Genomic DNA, 16,457 nt, shown 5'->3' on the forward strand with positions numbered 1-16,457 from the left:
GGATGGATGGATGGTGGGGGTGTGGATGGTGGGGGATGGATGGATGGATGGCGGGAGAGGATGGGGGAGGGGTGGGTGGATGGTTGAGGGTGGGTGGGTGGCAACTGAATGAGAAGCTTTATGTGTTGGGACTCCACTGAAGATTTGTGTTTTAATAAGAGGGCTCTGCTGCCTGTACGTATGTGCATCTGCAGCCCACACAGAAGCCTGGGAGTGCAAGCACCCTGTGCTTCAGATTTACTGAAGCCTAGGTGGAGGCTGGGAGCAGGCGCGTCACTTGGCTGAGCCCGGCAGCTTGTGTGAGGCGGAGCCAGGACTGTGGCCAGCGCCCGGCTTGAGAACGGGGCTGTCCTGACGGCGGTGCTCTGCCGTCTCTTCCCGGCGGAGGGTGTGGCAGGGCCCGAGGCCTCCTGTGTGAAGCCCAGAGCCCAGGAGCCCGCCCATGAGGCCCAGCTCTGCCTCCCACATGGTCACTCAGCTCTGGTCGAGGCAGGTTCTTGCTCTCTGGAGGACAGGGCAGGGCCGGGTCTCCCCAGGGGTAGGAGGAGGTTGAATGAGACGGGACTGTGCCCCCAGCCACTGCCAGCGTGTAGCGGACTTGCCAAGGCACTGGTCTGGCCACCTGGGGTGGACCAGAGTTGCGTGTGGGCTCCCTGTAGGGTCTGCCGCGGCCTGCCCTGCCCGGGCCCCCTCTGCCCAGCCCAGCGCACCTGCGCTCGCCTGCGCGGCCCTGCGCTCCCGCCCCCCCCGGGCGGCTGGGCCACCTGACCCAGGTGTGCAGCTGCTCACCAGCTGCTCTGTTGCCATGGCTACCTGGCAGGCCGAGGGAGCAGGAGGGGTGAGGGGGGGCCTGGCCGCTCTCCCTGTAGCTGGTGTGGTAAAGCCGAAGCCCAGGGGGAGGATGATCTGGCCAGAATCTAGCTATAAATATGGGAATCAATCAATAAACAAAGTTTGGCTGTTCCATTAGCTGGAACAGTTGTCTCTGTAGGTGGATGGTTGCCAAGATCCTAATTATGAGGAGAGATTGCGTGGTAGAGAAAAATGCAGCGGTATTTTCTTTCCTTTCGTGGTTAAAAGTGGAGGGAACACACACGCACACACAGACACGCGCACCGAGGTTTTATTATGTCCTGTGCAAGGCTGTTATTCCTCAGTGCCAGTAAAAGAGGAGAGAAGATTCCGTGAGAGCTTTTAATGAGTTCTAGTTTTAGAAGCAATCAGGATAATAATTGCATGATTTAAACATTTACTAAGTTAAGGTGTTTTTTTCGTCTCTCCCGCTCCCCGGTGCCCACGCCTGGGCACACGGCTCCCGGTCCCTGCTGCCCTCATGCGCCACAGCTGGGGCTGCCCCTGGGGGCTCCATCCCGGCAGCTCTGGGGGCTTCTGGGCTCCCGGCATGGCCCCCTGTGGCCCGCCTGGCCTTGAGCTCAGACCCCGGGCCTGAGGCCTGGCCTTCTGCCTGGCTGCCCCCAGGGGCTCCATTCTGGCGGCTCTGGGGGCTTCTGAGCTCCCAGAATGGCCCCCTGTGGCCCGCCTGGCCTTGAGATCAGACCCCGGGCCTGAGGCCTGGCCTTCCTCCTGGCTGCCTTCGGGGGCTCCATCCCTGTGGCTCTAGAGGCTTCTGGGCTTCTGGCGTGGCCCCCCGTGGCCCACCTGGCCTTCCGCCTGGCTCCGGGTCTGAGGCCTGGCCTTCCACCTGGCTCCTGGTGGGTGCGGGCTCTGGCACGTCCCGCCTTGCCCTCAGCACCCTCCGTCAGGAGCCGCGCCTGCTCAGGTGCCCAGCACAGTGACCACGCGTCCCTGCTGGTTGCCTGTGTCCTGACGCTGCTGCTCAGCGTGCAGGCCACTCCCCTGCGTGCCCACCGTCAGCTCCCCCGACAGGCGTACCCTGGGCTCTGGGAGTGGTCTGGAGGGGGAGCTGCAGGCCAAGGAGGGCCTCCACGGGCAGAGGGCCCGGGGCTGGGGTGGGACTGTGGCCTCGGACTACCGAGGCCGGTTCTGTACTCTTGGGCCATTGTGGTGGGGCTCCTTGCCCCTGACCTCCTGGAGGGCGGGGGCTGTGTGCCCACAGGCTGATCTGCCTGGGAGCTGGGACCCTGAACTCCCATCCCTGAGCAGCGCCCTGGAGCCAGCCTGGTCGACTCTGAGATCACCTAGGAGGCTGCTGCCTGGGGGTCCCGGAGGGGTCTGACCCCAGGCTCGCCTGCCACCCTCTCCCCACAGTCTGGCCTGCTCTGCCTGGAGGGTGCCCCCTGCTGACCCCTCACAGCGGCTCACGGCTGGGGGTCAGGCCTCAGGTGTGCCCACGGGCCAGCCTGCTGCTGGGGCGGTGTCCCCCGAGTCCACCCTTGCTTCCTTGGCCGCCAAGCTGGCGGAGACGGGCTGCAGCCCAGGGTCCTGGGACACCCCCACTCCCCTTATTCCCTCCAAGGTGGCTTCCTTACTTCTTGAGCAAGGGCTGGGGTAAAAGATAATTCCAGTGGTTGGGGGGCTCTTGAGCCAGGAGAACGCTGTGACAGACTTGCGAACCCTGGAGCGCTGGGACTCCCGCTCTCTTCTGCAGGGATGGGGGGCGGGGAAGCAGAGTGGAAGGGCTCTGGCCTGGGGCGTGTCCTGGCGGCCCGGGTTCTGAGAGGAGCCAGCTCAGACTCGGCCAGCAGCCTCCCATCCTGACGGGTCAGGGGGCCGGTCAGCGGTTGGTTCGGCTCACCACGGGAATGCACAGAGCGGGTGTTAGGGGTGTGGGCCCCCCTCAACCGGGGGAGTTGGTGGTGGAGGTGAGTGGGGAAGGGGTCTCTGTAGTAGGCGGTTCCCGGGGCACAGAGAGGGGACCAGGAGCCCAGCCTGAGCGTCTATTCCAGAGGGTAGTTAGTTCATCCCTGGACGACTCAGAGGGTCACAGACCTGAGGGCGAAGCGGGGCCCCAGGACAGCCTGCCGGGGACATGGGACGCCGTGCTCCTCTGTGTCAGCTGAGAGGTGGGCACAAGTCAGCGTCAGAGTCTCAGGCATCGTCAGAAGAGGGAAAGAAAAGAAAAGATAGCACTAAGTTGTGTCCGACTCCTGCAATCCCATGAACTGTAGCCCGCCAGGTTCCTCTGTCCATGGGATTCTCCGGGCAAGAATACTGGAGTGGGTTGCCATTCCCTTCTCCAAGGAGGGGAGCTGGGAACCAAGAAGGGTGCCAGTGTCAAAGATCACGTCCACGTCCAAGAGGCTGGTGAATGGAAACCTCCCTGGCAGCGGTCTTTTGACGACAACCTTCTGGAGACGGGATGCCGTGCCCTTGGCATGCTGTCTGGTGGGCGGGGGGAGGGGAGTGTCACCCACGCGAGGCTCCCCGGTGCATCTGGGGCGCTGGGGGCGTCTCGGGTCACGCCGGCGGGCCAGGTCAGTGCTGCTCTGCGGGGCCAGCCAGGAGCAGCCAGCACTCTGGCAGCAGCCACCTGGCTCCAGACCGACCCCGTGCGTGCGCCGCCGGGCATGGCGGGTGTGGAGGGCAGGTGGAGGGGGCCTGGGAGGCTGGGCTGGCACTGGCTCCTGTCCGCCATCCGCAGCCGCAGCCCTGACGGTGTTCGGGGGGCTGCTTTCTACAGAAGCGTGATGTGGGGAGGGACCGTGGAGGGGGTGGCCCCCATGTGTCTGCAGCAGTTAGAGATTAGCTTTGGCCACTGCATCTCCTGAAGTGGGAGGCCTCTCTCAAAGCCCTGAAGGGAGCTGGAGTGGGGACCTGCTGTCCCATCCAGGCAGTCCCGGGTTCTCGGGGTCAGTGCTGCTCGGACAGGGAGCACCTGCCCCGGTAGCCGTGTGTCCCCGTCAGAGCCGGGCCATGGCTATGTGCCTCTGCTCCAGCTTCCGCACCTGCACACCTGGGCAGGCAGCCTGCGGTCCTGGGCCCCCAGAAGCCCCAGGCTTGTGGCTCCTGCTTGCCACCCCTCCCACCCTCTCCTTCCCTGAGACACTGTCCCTGTGCCCGAGGGAAGGGGTCCACCACACGCATGCTGAGTTCACCAGCGGCTGGGGCACAAGGCCTCCCAGGAGTGAGCCTGCCGTCCCTGGTGCTGTTTAGGGGTCCGGACTGCCGGGGCTGCCCCGCTCCTGGTGAGCAGGGATGTCCCAGGAGAGCCCCTTAACCTCTGGTGCCGGCTTCCCTGCCTGCCCGGTGGTGACCTCATGCAGCCTGGGGAGACTGAGCACCCTAAAAGGCCCCTTGGAGCCCCCGAGTCCAAGACTTGGGACCCCCCCCAGGCTTCTGCCCATGGTGTGGGCTCAGTGGCTGAGGTCGAGGTTCGCCATCTAGACACCTTGGGGCAGGGACCTGGAAGAGTGGGGAGGTGGGCTTATCTCCCTGAGGTCTGGCTGAGGCCGTGGCCGTCACGGGTGGCCTCAGGGTCTGGACCTTCGGGTTGCACCTGAGTTCGGCCTTCCCACCAGCAGCCTTATCCAGGGAGGGCTGTGGGGATGCAGATCCCAGAAGTGGGTCCAGGCCAGAGGCTGCCCGAGGCCCCGCACTCATCACCACCTTCCCGGCCGAGGCCCGGTTCCCGCAGAGCCACCGCCTCTGCTGTGTGTAAGCCCAGAAATTGAATTGCGATTGATAGTACTTGTCGGTTTAAGATCATGCTAATTGCTTCATTTCCCAGAACACTCCTAAAAAGAAAATGAATCTCCCTGCGATATTTAGCAGTGGGGTGAAATGACCCTGGTGGGAATGAATCCAGGGTCCTGATGGGCTGCAGGGTGGTGGACGGGGGGCAGGGGCATGGTGCCTGCATCTCAGAGGTGTGGAGGGGCCTCCCCTCCTGGCTCTACCCTGGCCACGCGCCCGGCACCGATGGAGGAGGCTTGGATTTGCTGGGTGGTAGGTGTGGGAACTCGACTCCTAGGTGGGCCGCTTGGGTGGTAGGTGTGGGAACTCGACTCCTAGGTGGGCAGCTTTGCCCAGGGTCACCTGGCTGGCCAGTGGAGGAGCCATCTCCTGCAGGGAAGGGGCTCAAGTCAGCGGGCATTGGTGCCAATCCCTGCCCTCCCCCTTTCTGAGAGGCCCTTCTTGAACCCCTGTGACCTCAGTGCGCCTGGCACAGCCCCAGGTGTGTGCTCTGTAAGTGGCATGCCCGCATCCTTCATTCACATCACTTCTGCTTTGTTGGGCGAGTGGAGTTAAGATAGAGGAGGGTGGCAAGGAGAACGCAAGCGGCCAGCACGATGAGCAGGGTTGGGATGTACCCCAGAGTCTCTGGGTCCAAGTTCTGCTTCTTACCCCACTCACTAGCTTCAAGAAGTTCCTCAGTCTTCAGACAGCAGAGGGGCTTCCGTCCATCCACTGTCCACTATTCTTCTGTCCATCCAGCCATCTACCCATCAGTTTCGTTTCCATCCGCCATCCATCTGTCCATCTACTATTCATCTCTCCGTTCATCCACCCATCCAGTTTAGCATCCATCCATCCACTATCCGTCCACCCACCACCCAGCATCCACCTGCCTACCATCCACTATTCATCCATCCACCATCTACCACCCACGTGTGCCGGCCATGCTGGGTGCCAGGTGTACAGAGAGGGGCAGGACGGCCCCTCAGTCGAGGAGCCGCAGGAGGGGACGAGGAGTGAGGTGTCTACAGGACTGAGGGGACTGCGGGAGGTGCACTGAGCCCTCTACTCTGGACATCCTCCTCTCCTCTGGTCAGGCCTGTGGGTCAGTGCTGGGGACGCTGTTCTGCAGAAGACTGCACCCTCCAGGGGCCAGCACGGGGTCCTCTGCACCCAGGGAGGGCGCTCACGGCCCCGGGATGCTCAGTGTGGGCTTTGACCTTCGCGTTGGGGGACAGTGCTTCAGATCCCAGCAATGTTTTTGAGTTGAGGGGTCGCCCTTGGCTCATTTCTGGTTCTTGGCTGTGCCCTTGACCTCTGAACTGTGGCCCCAGGGACCTAACGGCTGTCCTCTTCTTTCCACAGAGCGACCTGTTAGATGTGAACCAGATCATCAAGGACTTGGCCTCCATGGTTTCAGAGCAAGGAGAGGCCATTGGTGGGTACCCACAGCATCTGCCAAGCCAACTGCCCCGCCCGCCCCAGGCCGTCCTCGGGGATGCCCTGTGTCTGGCTTCGACCCGAGTCCTTCCAGCAACTGCCCCAGGGAGGGGTGGGCATGGTCTGGTGGGGTTGCCTGGCACACAGTGGGGCCTGGGCAAGTTCCAGCGGTCCGAGCCTCTGCTGGCCACTCTCCATGCCCTCCCCACCACCCTGGGTCGGCCCAGCCCCTCAGGAAGGCCAGCCCGGGGACGCCCCCTGAGGGGCGGGCCCCTCTTCCTGCTCGTGGGAGCGTCCGGGCCACCTGCCCCTCACCCTGCGCCTTCCTCCCAGGAGCGTGTGCGGTGGGGACTGGCTGTGCGGGGAGAGCTGTCCTGCCCCTGCGGTGGCTCCGTTCCCTCCACGCGAGGGCCCCCGCCCCACCAGCCCAGCTGTCTAGCTGTGTGGCCGCAAGGCTTTCCTGCTCCTCCCCCTGTACCCGGGTGCCTGGGGCGGTGCTGGGCCACAGCCCGCGGCCCTCAGGAGCGAGGTGGCTTCCAGTGCCCAGAGCCACTTGGTTAACAGGCAGCTTGTGGCCGGGGCCCAGGCCTCCCCACGCCCCTCTCCACCCAGATCTCGGGCTGAGTCGTCACCTCAATGGAGCCTGGAGGCCGGGGCGTGCTGAGGCGCAGGCGTGTATTGCTCCCCAGGAGGCAGCCCAGCCCCCCACCCCCGGTGTGTGCTGCATCCCCAGGAGCAGAGCGATGAGGGGGTTGGGCCATGCTGCCTGCCAGCCCCTCACGGGTCCGCAAGCCTGGGCGCCCACGGGACCCCCGCTCCTGCCGTGGGCAGCTCTGGGCATCACCTGTCCCGGCTCACGGCACCTCTCCTGGGACCCTCCCTGTCTCCACGTGCTTGATAACCTCTGTGGGTGACTGTCTCAGGGTGGGTGTGCAGAATGCTTTGTACGCTCCAGATGGACGCCCAGGTGTTTCCCGGATGGTCACCAGATGGTCACTCGGTCCCAGTGATGGGCCAATGAGGAGGGCCTCTCTGCTCTCGCCAGGCGGGGGGCTGGCAAGGACTGACCTCCTCCAGTGCTGTGCCTGCTGGAGGGGTGGGCCCCAGTGCCCAGAATAGCCACAGCCTGGGACCCCGCTGCGTGCCTGAGTGGGTGTCCCCGGGACGGCAGGTGTCGGTGAGGCCCACGTCCCCCAGCAGGGGCAGTGGGGCCAGCCTGCTGCCCTCAGCCTCCGGTGCCTTTCCAGGGTCCAGCAGCAGCAAGGCCTTGTGTGGGCGCAGCTCCAGCCCCGAGCCGGCCGTGGCAGCCCTGCTGCCCGGGCCAGGCCCCCACTCACGCACCAAAACGCGGAAGCCCAACTTCAGCCCCCAGGAGACGGAGGTGCTGGTGCAGAGGGTGACGCGCCACTACCCGCTGCTGTTCGGGACGCTGCGGGGCCCGCCCGCCCGCAAACACCGGGTGTGGAGCAAGATCCTGCAGGCGGTGAACGCGCTGGGCTACTGCCGCCGGGACCTGGGCGATGTCAAGCACAAGTGGCGCGACCTGCGCGGGGTGGTGCGCCGGAAGCTGGCCGAGTGCCCCCGCACCCCCGCCGTCCTCACGCCCGTCGAGCGCATGGTGGCTGAGACCTTCGCGGCCCCTGGCGCCCCCGGGGAGGGCCGTGCCGCCAAGCCCCTGCCAAGTAAGTGGCTCCCCACAGCCCGCCCAGAGCCTCCAGCAAGGCCCGCTCTGCGTCCAGATGGGGAGGCCGAGGCTCCAGGCCAGGGAGGGGCACCCCTCGCTCACGTCACTCAGCCGCAGGCCAGGCCAGGCAGCGTCAGGGGCCCTCAGCCTCCCAGGGCACGCTGACCCCAGAGCCCCAGGCCCACCGCCGGCTGCCTTTGCGGCCGCTCCTGAGCCCAGCTGGGTCTTGGCCGCCGCCTCCAGCTCCTCCTCCTCCTGTTCCTCATCCTCCTCTCAAGACACCTCTGCAAGCCCGTCACAGCGCCCTTCGCCTCAGTAGCATTGGCTCCACTCACAGCTTGAAGCGGGGCCCCGCGGACCCTCGCCTCCCGCTTCCTGGGGAGCTACTGGAAGGACTTGAGGGAGAAGCTGGAAGCAGGACCAGCTGCGTCCTGAGGGCCGCCGAGCGGACAGCAGGAGGGCCTGCAGGCACAGCAGGGCCGTCGATGCCCCAGCAGAGGCCCCAGCAGACCTTTTCAGGGGGTCTGCACCAAACAGGTGGGGGCAGGTCAGAGATGTACACGCACCCAGGACACAGCCGTGCCCTGAACTGGACCGTCACAGGCCTGGACGACGGGGCAGGGCCTGCCCGTCAGTCGTGGGGAGGCCGCCTGTTCTACCGGCAGAGCCAGGCCCGGCTTTGGGATGCTGCAGGTGGGCACACTCTAAGGTGCAGGGGAGCTGGCGGGAGGGCCCTGGGTGCTCAGACCCGTCCTGCCGGCCCCCTGCCTGGGAGCGGGGCAGGAGCTCGGTGGCCCCAGTGCGTGACTCTTGGTTCTGCAAGTTCCGCCATGAGGCCCAGCTCAGCCCAGACATCCCACCCGCCCTGGTGGGCCGGCACCCCGTCCCCCATCCGCCGTGACCCTCAGGCTCTCGCCCACTGGGGCAGCCCTCAGTGCCCGGGCTGCACCTGTGTTTATGGGTGCCGTCTCTGCCTCAGGCCCTGGGCGGTCGAGGGAGATGTGTTCACTTCTGTTCAGTCTCAGTCTTGTCCGACTCGTTGCGACCCCGTGGACTACAGCATGCCAGGCCTCTCTGTCCATCAGCAATTCCTGGAGTTTACTCAAACTAATGTCCATTGAGTCAGTGATGACATCCAACCATCTCATCCTCTGTCGTCCCTTTCTCCTCCCACCTTCAGTCTTTCCCAGCATCAGGGGAGATGTGTGCATGTAGCCATTTCTACCTCTGAGTTTTCACCAAAATGCGTGAATTCAGAGGCTCGTCCTCTCTTCCTAAGAGTTGGCTTGATGCGTGTTTGCATCTGACAGGTCAGCCCACAGAGCACCAGCTGGTGTCTCCTAAGGGCTGTGCCCACAGCTGTGGTCACTGCCCGCTTGTCTGGGCAGCACCGGGTCCTTCTTGGGGGGAGAGGACACAGCATAGAGAATTGCCCTGGTGCTTCCGGGGGTTCCAGCCCTGTTCCTACCGGGTTGAGAGCCCTGGTCCTGACTCACCCCTGTCCTGTGCCCGCCAGCCTGGCCACGCGTCGTTGCAGGGTAGGGTGGACTTGCGGGTGTTTTACGTGATACCGCCTTTTCACCTCCGGTGCCGCGGAGGGGTGTCTTCTGGTGTCCCAGGGTGGCTCAGCTGTGTTGCTGGGGTGACGTCTTGGGGGCTTTGCTGACACACCCAGCAGGCCCCTGCTTGAAGCCCCTGGTCCCCATTCGGAGCTGCACGGTTGTCAGAACCAGCTGCGTGGTGCGGGGACGCCGGCGGCCGGCACGTGCTAGTGTTCTGGGGGGCAGTGGTGTTCCCAGACCCTGATGGCCATCTTCATGGTGGCTCTCTGTGTGCAGAGCTGTTCCCGGCTTGGACTCACCCATTCTGAGGGGCTGCCAGGCCCCAAGGACAGACAGTGCCAGGCTCTCTGTCCTGACACTCAGGCGGGCCAGGGCTCACGCCGGGCGGGTGGGCGGTGCCCATCCCCGCAGCCTCTGACCTCTGGAGGCCGGACTCCCCGTTTGTGCCTCCCCCGCCCCCGCTCTGGGTGACCGGAGGGTCTCCTCTCTGTAATTGCTTGTGTTGTCTTGATTTGCAGATAGTATTGAAGCCGGTCTTGAGGCTGCGTCCTCGCACACAGAGGCGGCCAGTGAGCTCCTCGCTGGAGCCAGCCGGCACCAAGTAAGTCAGTGTGAGGGCATGGCCCTCCGCCCCTGCCCGCACCGGAGGGGCAGGCCCGCAGGGTCTTCTCTGTACCCAAGCCGACTGCTATGGGGGAGGGGAGAGGTAGGGGTGTGGGCTGCGTGCCCAGGGCGGTCAGCCTTGCTTGCCCCGTCTGCACCCCCACCGAGGCTGTGTCCCAGGCCTCTGTCCCCGGCTCAGCAAGCGAGAGTGCAGGGGTGAGGGGTGAGCGGCTCCCAGGGGTGGGTCTCGCTGCCGTGGGCATCGGCGGGGCTGCGGCTCCCCAGCCCAGTGGGTAGCACCTGGCTGCCCCGACAGGAGGCCCGGTGGCTTCGGCTGTCCTGGACTGGGGTGCTATGGAGAGGGTTCCCTGTCTGCCCCGGGCCAGGCGCGGGGCTGGAGCTGGCGGGGCCTCGCTGCTTGGGATGTGTCGGCTGGCTCCAGGGCAGTAAGGACCAATGTCTGACCTTCGTTTGCTTGAGGTGGGGCATCAGGCAGCTCTGGGGACACAGCCGCGACACAGCCGTGAGCCCCTGGCCGGGCCTGGGTCCAGCAGGAAGTGGGCGCCGTGAGTGTCCTCCACCTGCCGCCTGCCCCCAGGCCCCCTGCTCCGTGCCGGGCCCTCGCTCAGAGACGGAGCCCTCAGAGCCTGTGTCCCCCAGAGCTCGCGTCCTAGGGGTGGGGTGGCTGGATGGTGCAGTCCAGTGACATGGGGCCCTGTGCCTGCTGAGGCAGGGAGGGCTTCCCGGGGCGTGCCGAGCAGGAGCCGGGGCAGAGGCCGAGGAAGGGGCTGCCCAGGCAGGCTCAGGGTGCCGCGGCCAGGGGGTGGACCTGTGCGGGCCGTGCCACTGGAGCCAGGGAGGGGCCGGGGAGGTGGTAGACGCTGTCCGTGCTCCCCGGGGGCTTTGGGACGTCAGCACTGTGCTGGGAGAGGGACTCGGGGTGCCTCTGGGGAGGAGGGGCGCAGGGTGGGGCCGGCCATAGGGGAGAGCGGCCCCTCCCAGCAGAGCCTCCATCCCCAGGCCTCCCCTGGTGGGGAGCCTGGAGGCCATCGGACTCTGCAAGGGCGCATAGTGGGGGCACCCGCTGGGCCCACTGCTGGCCGCCGCTTTTTTGCATCGGGGCCCCCTGACTCCTCGGCCAGGGCAAGGGTTGGGCGCACGTGACAGCTGGTGTGGCCGCCGGGGGTGGCCTGCGTCTGCAGGGTGGGGTGGGGCAGGGCTGCGGCATCTGGTGGCGGCTCGGCGCCCTCTGCCCACACAGCCTGCCTCCCAGAGAGAGGGCACCGCCAGAACTGACAAGCACGGCGGGCTCTCCGGGCCTGGTCCCCCCAGGCCTCCAGAGAGAGGGCACCGCCGGAACTGACAAGCACGGCGGGCTTGTCGGAAGCCCGGCCTGGCCTCTGCCGCGGGAATACGGAGCTGGACGTTGCCCGCCGAGGGCCTCACTCCCGAAGTCTCATCTGAGGAGAGAAGCAACGAGTCGGCAGGGCAGCTGGCTCCCCCTCGTACCCCCAGGGGCCACCGGGTCAGAAGGATCAGCACGAGCCTGGACTGTGGAAGGAGGAGGAGGACGAGGAGGCGGTGGCGGGCGGCCACCCGTGCCTGGGATGCAGCAGGCTTGGAACCTGGCCTGCCTGTTGCCAGAGGCGCGTGGGCCCGGTGCTCTGGGGTGATGCTACCCTCCCAAGGTGGGACCCTGCCCCATAGGTGAGGCGAGGGGGGGCTCCGCCCAGGAGGTGCAGCCCACGGTGGCCACCACGCAGGAAGCCCTCCGGCTCCCGCCCACTGCCTGAGCGTGCTGGGAAGTGTCGGCAGGACAGGCATCTCGGCCTCTGGCCTTCCACGTGCACACAGGGCTTTGAGACCCAGAGGAGAGAAGGGCGTCCCACATCACACGGCTCCCAAGAGGCGGAGCTGGTTTTGGAGTCCAGCGTGTAGGGGTCCAGGTCTCAGCTTCTCCTGGAGAAGTGCTGCTGTTATGTCCACTCTGCTTATCTTCCTGGTCGTCCACGTGGCGGATGGCTGGCTGCACAGACAGATGAATGGAGGGTTGGAGAGATGGACAGGTGGACTGAAGGGCTGGAAGGGGATTAGCACAAGCATGTGGCTGGACAGACAGAGACGTGGGTGAATGATGGCTGGGTGTGTGGGCTGGCTTATGGGTAGATGGCTGAGAGATGAAGTGGATGGACGGGAAGATGCACACGGATGGATGGGTGGACGGAAGAAAGGAGGTGGGCTGATGGAGGGACAGGTGGATGCTCGACCAGCAAACGGGCAGACAGATGAAGGGATGGATGTGTGGTTGGATACGTGTAGGTAGACAGATGGACAGACAGGACAGTGGGTAGATGATGGCCAGCTTGAGTGAGCAGACAGACAGATGGCAACCTAGCGGTGGCACCTTGGCCTTGGAGCCGCCAGGTTGGAGTTTTTTCTCAGCATCCCTGGAGGACATCCTTTGCCCTCTGAGTCTCAGCGTCCTGTGAGGGCGCTGCTGCTGACCACGGGCCCTGAGAGAGGCCGAGATCGCTGTGTGTGCAGAGGGCCTCGTGCACTGAGGGCCCTCCCTGCACTGCCCCAGTCCTGGCTGGCGAAGGCTCATGTTTCCTGTCTCCCCCTGCTAGCTGACAAGGAGGACGAGGCCCCCGGCTGCCTGTGGCTCCCCCTGCGGACGCTGGATGGGCCAAGCCCGCCCGAAGCCGACCCCCTGGACCCCCGAGGAGCCTTCCCTGTGGCCGCCTCCTCACCCTCCCCGCCTGCCTCCCCGGGCTCAGCGCCCCCAGCAGCTGCACTTCCTGGGCCCCCCCGGCTCTCACCGCCCACCTTGGCAGGATCCCAGCCCTCTGGGAAGGCTGCAGGGGCCGAGGCCTTGGAGCTGGAGCGGCGGCTTCTGGACGCACAGCGGCGGCAGGGCGCCCTGCTCAGCGCCTGGTCCCAGCAGCAGAGCACGCTGATGGCCCAGCAGAACCTCCTGCTGGAGCGGCTGACCGAGCAGAGCCAGCGGCTGGCCGATGGCGTCGAGGCGCTCACCCAGACCCTTGGGAGGCTGGTGGAGGCCCTCCCGGCCCGGGGCGCCTCACCCACCAGCCCAGGCGGCTCCCCGGGGGGCGGGACCGGTTGCAGGCAGGCCAGAGCCTCCCAGGGCAGCCGCACCGGTCCAGAGGCCTTCTCAGGGATGATCCTGAAAGTGGAGGAGGAAACCTAGGGTCCGAGCCCCATGGGCCCTCGGCGGAGCCGGAGAGGACACGGGACATCGCCAGCATGCCCCTTCTGTCCTGCCATTGCCTGTGGGCCCAGCGACCCCAGGGAGCACAGGAATGAGGTCTGCTCAGGGACAATGTGGGGGATGGCAGAGCCCCACCCTCCCATCCGGCACGTGCACGCAGGCACAGCGCCTCCAGACCACCACCTGGCGCGTAGACCCTGGAAGTGTGCCTCAGCCGGGCACCCAGAAGACGCCCAGTGTGTGCCCCGGAGTGACTCCTGGGAGCCCCGCTGCTCTGCAGGTGTACAGACTGGGGTGGGGGCTGGGCCCCTGCATCTTCTTGGTTTTGCCCCAAGGGACCCACGCCTGAGGGCCTGCGGTCATTGTTTATGTCTATGATGTGAGATATATGTGTGCACACATGTTCCTTGGTACTGGTTGGGGTGGGGTGCCATTTTATACCTACTGACTTTTTTTGGAAAAATATTTTTCTTACATAAATATAAAATAACAAAACGAAAGCAGACAGTGATGAGGGTGATGCTGACAGAAAATGAGATGCAACCGGTCTGTCCTGGTGGTGGTCTGTCCCCTGTGCTTCCCCGCAGGCAGCCCTCAGCCCTCCCTGCGCTTGCGATCTGCCTCGCCTGTGACCCTAGGACGGGGCGGCCCTTCGGGGCAGCCCCAGGAGGCAGGCTCATGGCCGGCCACGCGCTTCGGTGGTGGTCGGGGCGCTTATGGCCCTGAGGCCGGGCTCCACTCTGGCTTTCCTTTTGCCTCCTTCTCCGGACTTGTGATAACAGCCTTTTCTGGAAGTAGGACGCTGAGATCTTGGCAGGAACCGGACAGTGAGCTGACCCCCAGGCTCCCGGGGCAGGCCAGCTCGGAAGGAGCTGAGCACAGGGTGGAACCTACACGGAAGGAGGGATGTTTCGTGGTTTCACTGTTCCCCGCGGAGCCAGCGGCGAGTCAGTAACTCTCGTCCACAAAAGCGCCCAGGTTGCTTAGTGGCCCATCCAGCACTCTGCAGCGTGGCCAGCGTCCTTCCAGCCTCCTCGTCCCTGTGGTCAGACGACACCGGGTGTTCTCCAGGGTGGCCTTTCCTGCTGCCCTGCAAAGGTTGGGTGTATCTCAGGTCTGCTTTTGGTGGATAAACTGCAGGTTAGGGGTGGTTCAGACTGTAAAGAGTCTTCAGCCATGCCGGAGACCTGGGTTCAATCCTTGGGTCAGGAAGATCCCCTGGAGAAGGAAATGGCAGCCCACTCCAGTGCTCTAGCCTGGAAAATCCCATGGACGGAGGAGAGTGATAAGTTACAGTCCATGGGGTCACAAAGAGTTGAACACTACTGAGAGACTTTACTTTTACTAGGAGCCCATGCGGGAAACAGATTAATGTGGAAAAAGCTGTGGTTATAAAGGCTTTGCTGGTTTGCAGGGAGAAGCGAAATAGCCAGGCTTGTCCCCTCCCTGCACCCCCCTCACCTCACCAGTTACCCCAGCACTGAGCTGGAGGCATCTCTGAGGCCAGCCCTGAGATCCGGGTTCCTGGCAGACGGGTCTCTCTGGCTGGGGGAGGGTCCCGCAGGCCTCTGGGGGACCCTCAGAGGGAGGAAGAAGCATCACGTGAGCCCATGGGCAGCTGTCACGTAGTCTGCAGGGGGCAGGAGGGCCAGCATCGCAGAATAACAGGTTCAGGCCCGCCAGGTGCAGAGGTCTGCACCCCGGGACCTGAGCAGGTGATTGTGTTAGAAGTTGAGGCTTTTAGAAAGGATCGAGGTGAAGTGGGATCCCTGGGGTGACTTCCATCTCAGTGTGAAGAAAAAATGAGGACAGAGATGCGTGCGGGGGGATGGCTGTGTGAGGACCGGGGAGGAGGTGGCCAGCCACACGCCGGGGGAGAGGCCTGTCCACCCTCGTCTCTGACCTCCCGCCTCCAGGACGGGGGTGGGCGGGGGTTGCATTTCTGTTAGAGCTGCCGAGTCTGTGTTATTTGATTCAGCAGGCAGCTGTAACTGGCCCGTGCAGACCCCGGAGGAATCAAGCAGATACCTAACGTAAGATAGTTTCTAAGGAATATTTTTAAAATGAGGTGAAGTCACAAAGATGAGTAGTAGTAACATGATCAGAAGTGACCCAGCATGTCTGGAAAAGGCCAGTGACAACTTTTAAGAACAAAGAACTCGGCGGGGAGCCTGGAAGCATCCTTGGTCACAGATGACATTTGAGGCTTAGTTGGAGAAATAGCAACATGACAGGGGACCTCAGAAGGTGGGAAGGGTGACAGAGAGATGAAAGGGTGCAGAGGACCAGAAATCCAGCCTGGGTCTGGCAGGGTCCCAGGAGAAGAAAATCGAATGAAGAAAGGTGGTGTGTGACCCCTTGACCCGCCATCCTGCCGACGGGGGTGCGGGGCACGCACAGCACCGGGTGGCTCCATGTGCTGGGAAACCTCGGCCCCTGAGTGGGAGGCTGGCTCAGGACAGGGGACAGAGCGGCAGCCCCACCCCCACCAGCTCAGCCACAGGCTCAGCTGTGGAGGCCGTGGGGAGACCAGGCCCAGAGAGGGACTGTCACCTGGAATCAGGCCCCCGGCAAAGCCACCTCTCAGGACAAAGAGGACTGAAAGCGTGAGGGTCTGTTGCCAAGAGACTTTGACAAGAAGAGCTTCTGACGGGCGGACTCCAGGATGGCCCCAGGAGGAAGGTGTGTGACACGGGCGGGGAGCCAGGAAGCTGGTCGATACAGGACTGATGGTGAAACCATTTCATATCAAGCAGTGGACTTGGAGTGTGCTGTCTGATTTGCGTGGGTCAGTGTTTCCAAAAGACGGAACAGCAGGGGGGCAGTGACAGTGTGTTGGTCGTAAAGGGTGATTACATTAATTTTGGTGCCTGTTAGTAGCTGTATGTGGTTAAAAACTCAAGGATTCCTTCACTGAAATTAAAAACTTACACTCTGCAAATGACCCTGTTAATAGAATTAAAAGGCAAGCTACTTACTGGGAGAAAATGTTTGTATATCACATATCTGACATAGGACTTGTATCCTGAATATATTAAGAGCTCTCTAAATCCAGCAACAAGAAAACAAACACTTGAATTAGAAAATTTGGGCAAAAGATTCGAGCAGATCCTTCACCAAAGAAGATACATAAATAGGAAAAAAGGAATAAGAATGCAACTAAGCAGACAAAACTCATTACTGAATAAAAAAGGGGAAAAGAGAAATTAAAATAATATAGAAGACAATAAGATAAATAGAAAACCCGCGGCAAACCTTTGGTATCACATTCAGTAAACAGGTTAATGTGGAATGTGGATGGATCAAAGAGCCCATTAAACATCGAGACTCAACAGAGTGTAGG

The 16,457-nt window shown here is 63.5% G+C and overlaps 1 protein-coding gene across 5 annotated transcripts in view; it reads left to right on the top strand.

Moving 5' to 3' along the window:
- Positions 1-16,457, top strand: part of TSNARE1 (t-SNARE domain containing 1) — a 118,809-nt gene that overhangs the window by 67,817 nt on the left and 34,535 nt on the right. For 2 of the 5 annotated variants that reach the window (XM_055545679.1, XM_055545680.1), the window contains exons 11-13: positions 5,962-6,034; positions 7,284-7,718; positions 12,513-13,614. In XM_055545679.1, the coding sequence (XP_055401654.1) occupies positions 5,962-6,034; positions 7,284-7,718; positions 12,513-13,093 (1,089 nt within the window). In that variant the 3' untranslated portion in view covers positions 13,094-13,614. Of the gene's footprint in view, positions 1-5,961; positions 6,035-7,283; positions 7,719-9,800; positions 9,884-12,512; positions 13,615-16,457 lie in introns of those variants that run through there. The other 3 variants (XM_055545682.1, XM_055545684.1, XM_055545683.1) reach the window with 3 other exon arrangements.

This window comes from Bubalus kerabau, chromosome 14, assembly GCF_029407905.1.
Source record: "Bubalus kerabau isolate K-KA32 ecotype Philippines breed swamp buffalo chromosome 14, PCC_UOA_SB_1v2, whole genome shotgun sequence".
Taxonomy (NCBI): domain Eukaryota; kingdom Metazoa; phylum Chordata; class Mammalia; order Artiodactyla; family Bovidae; genus Bubalus; species Bubalus kerabau.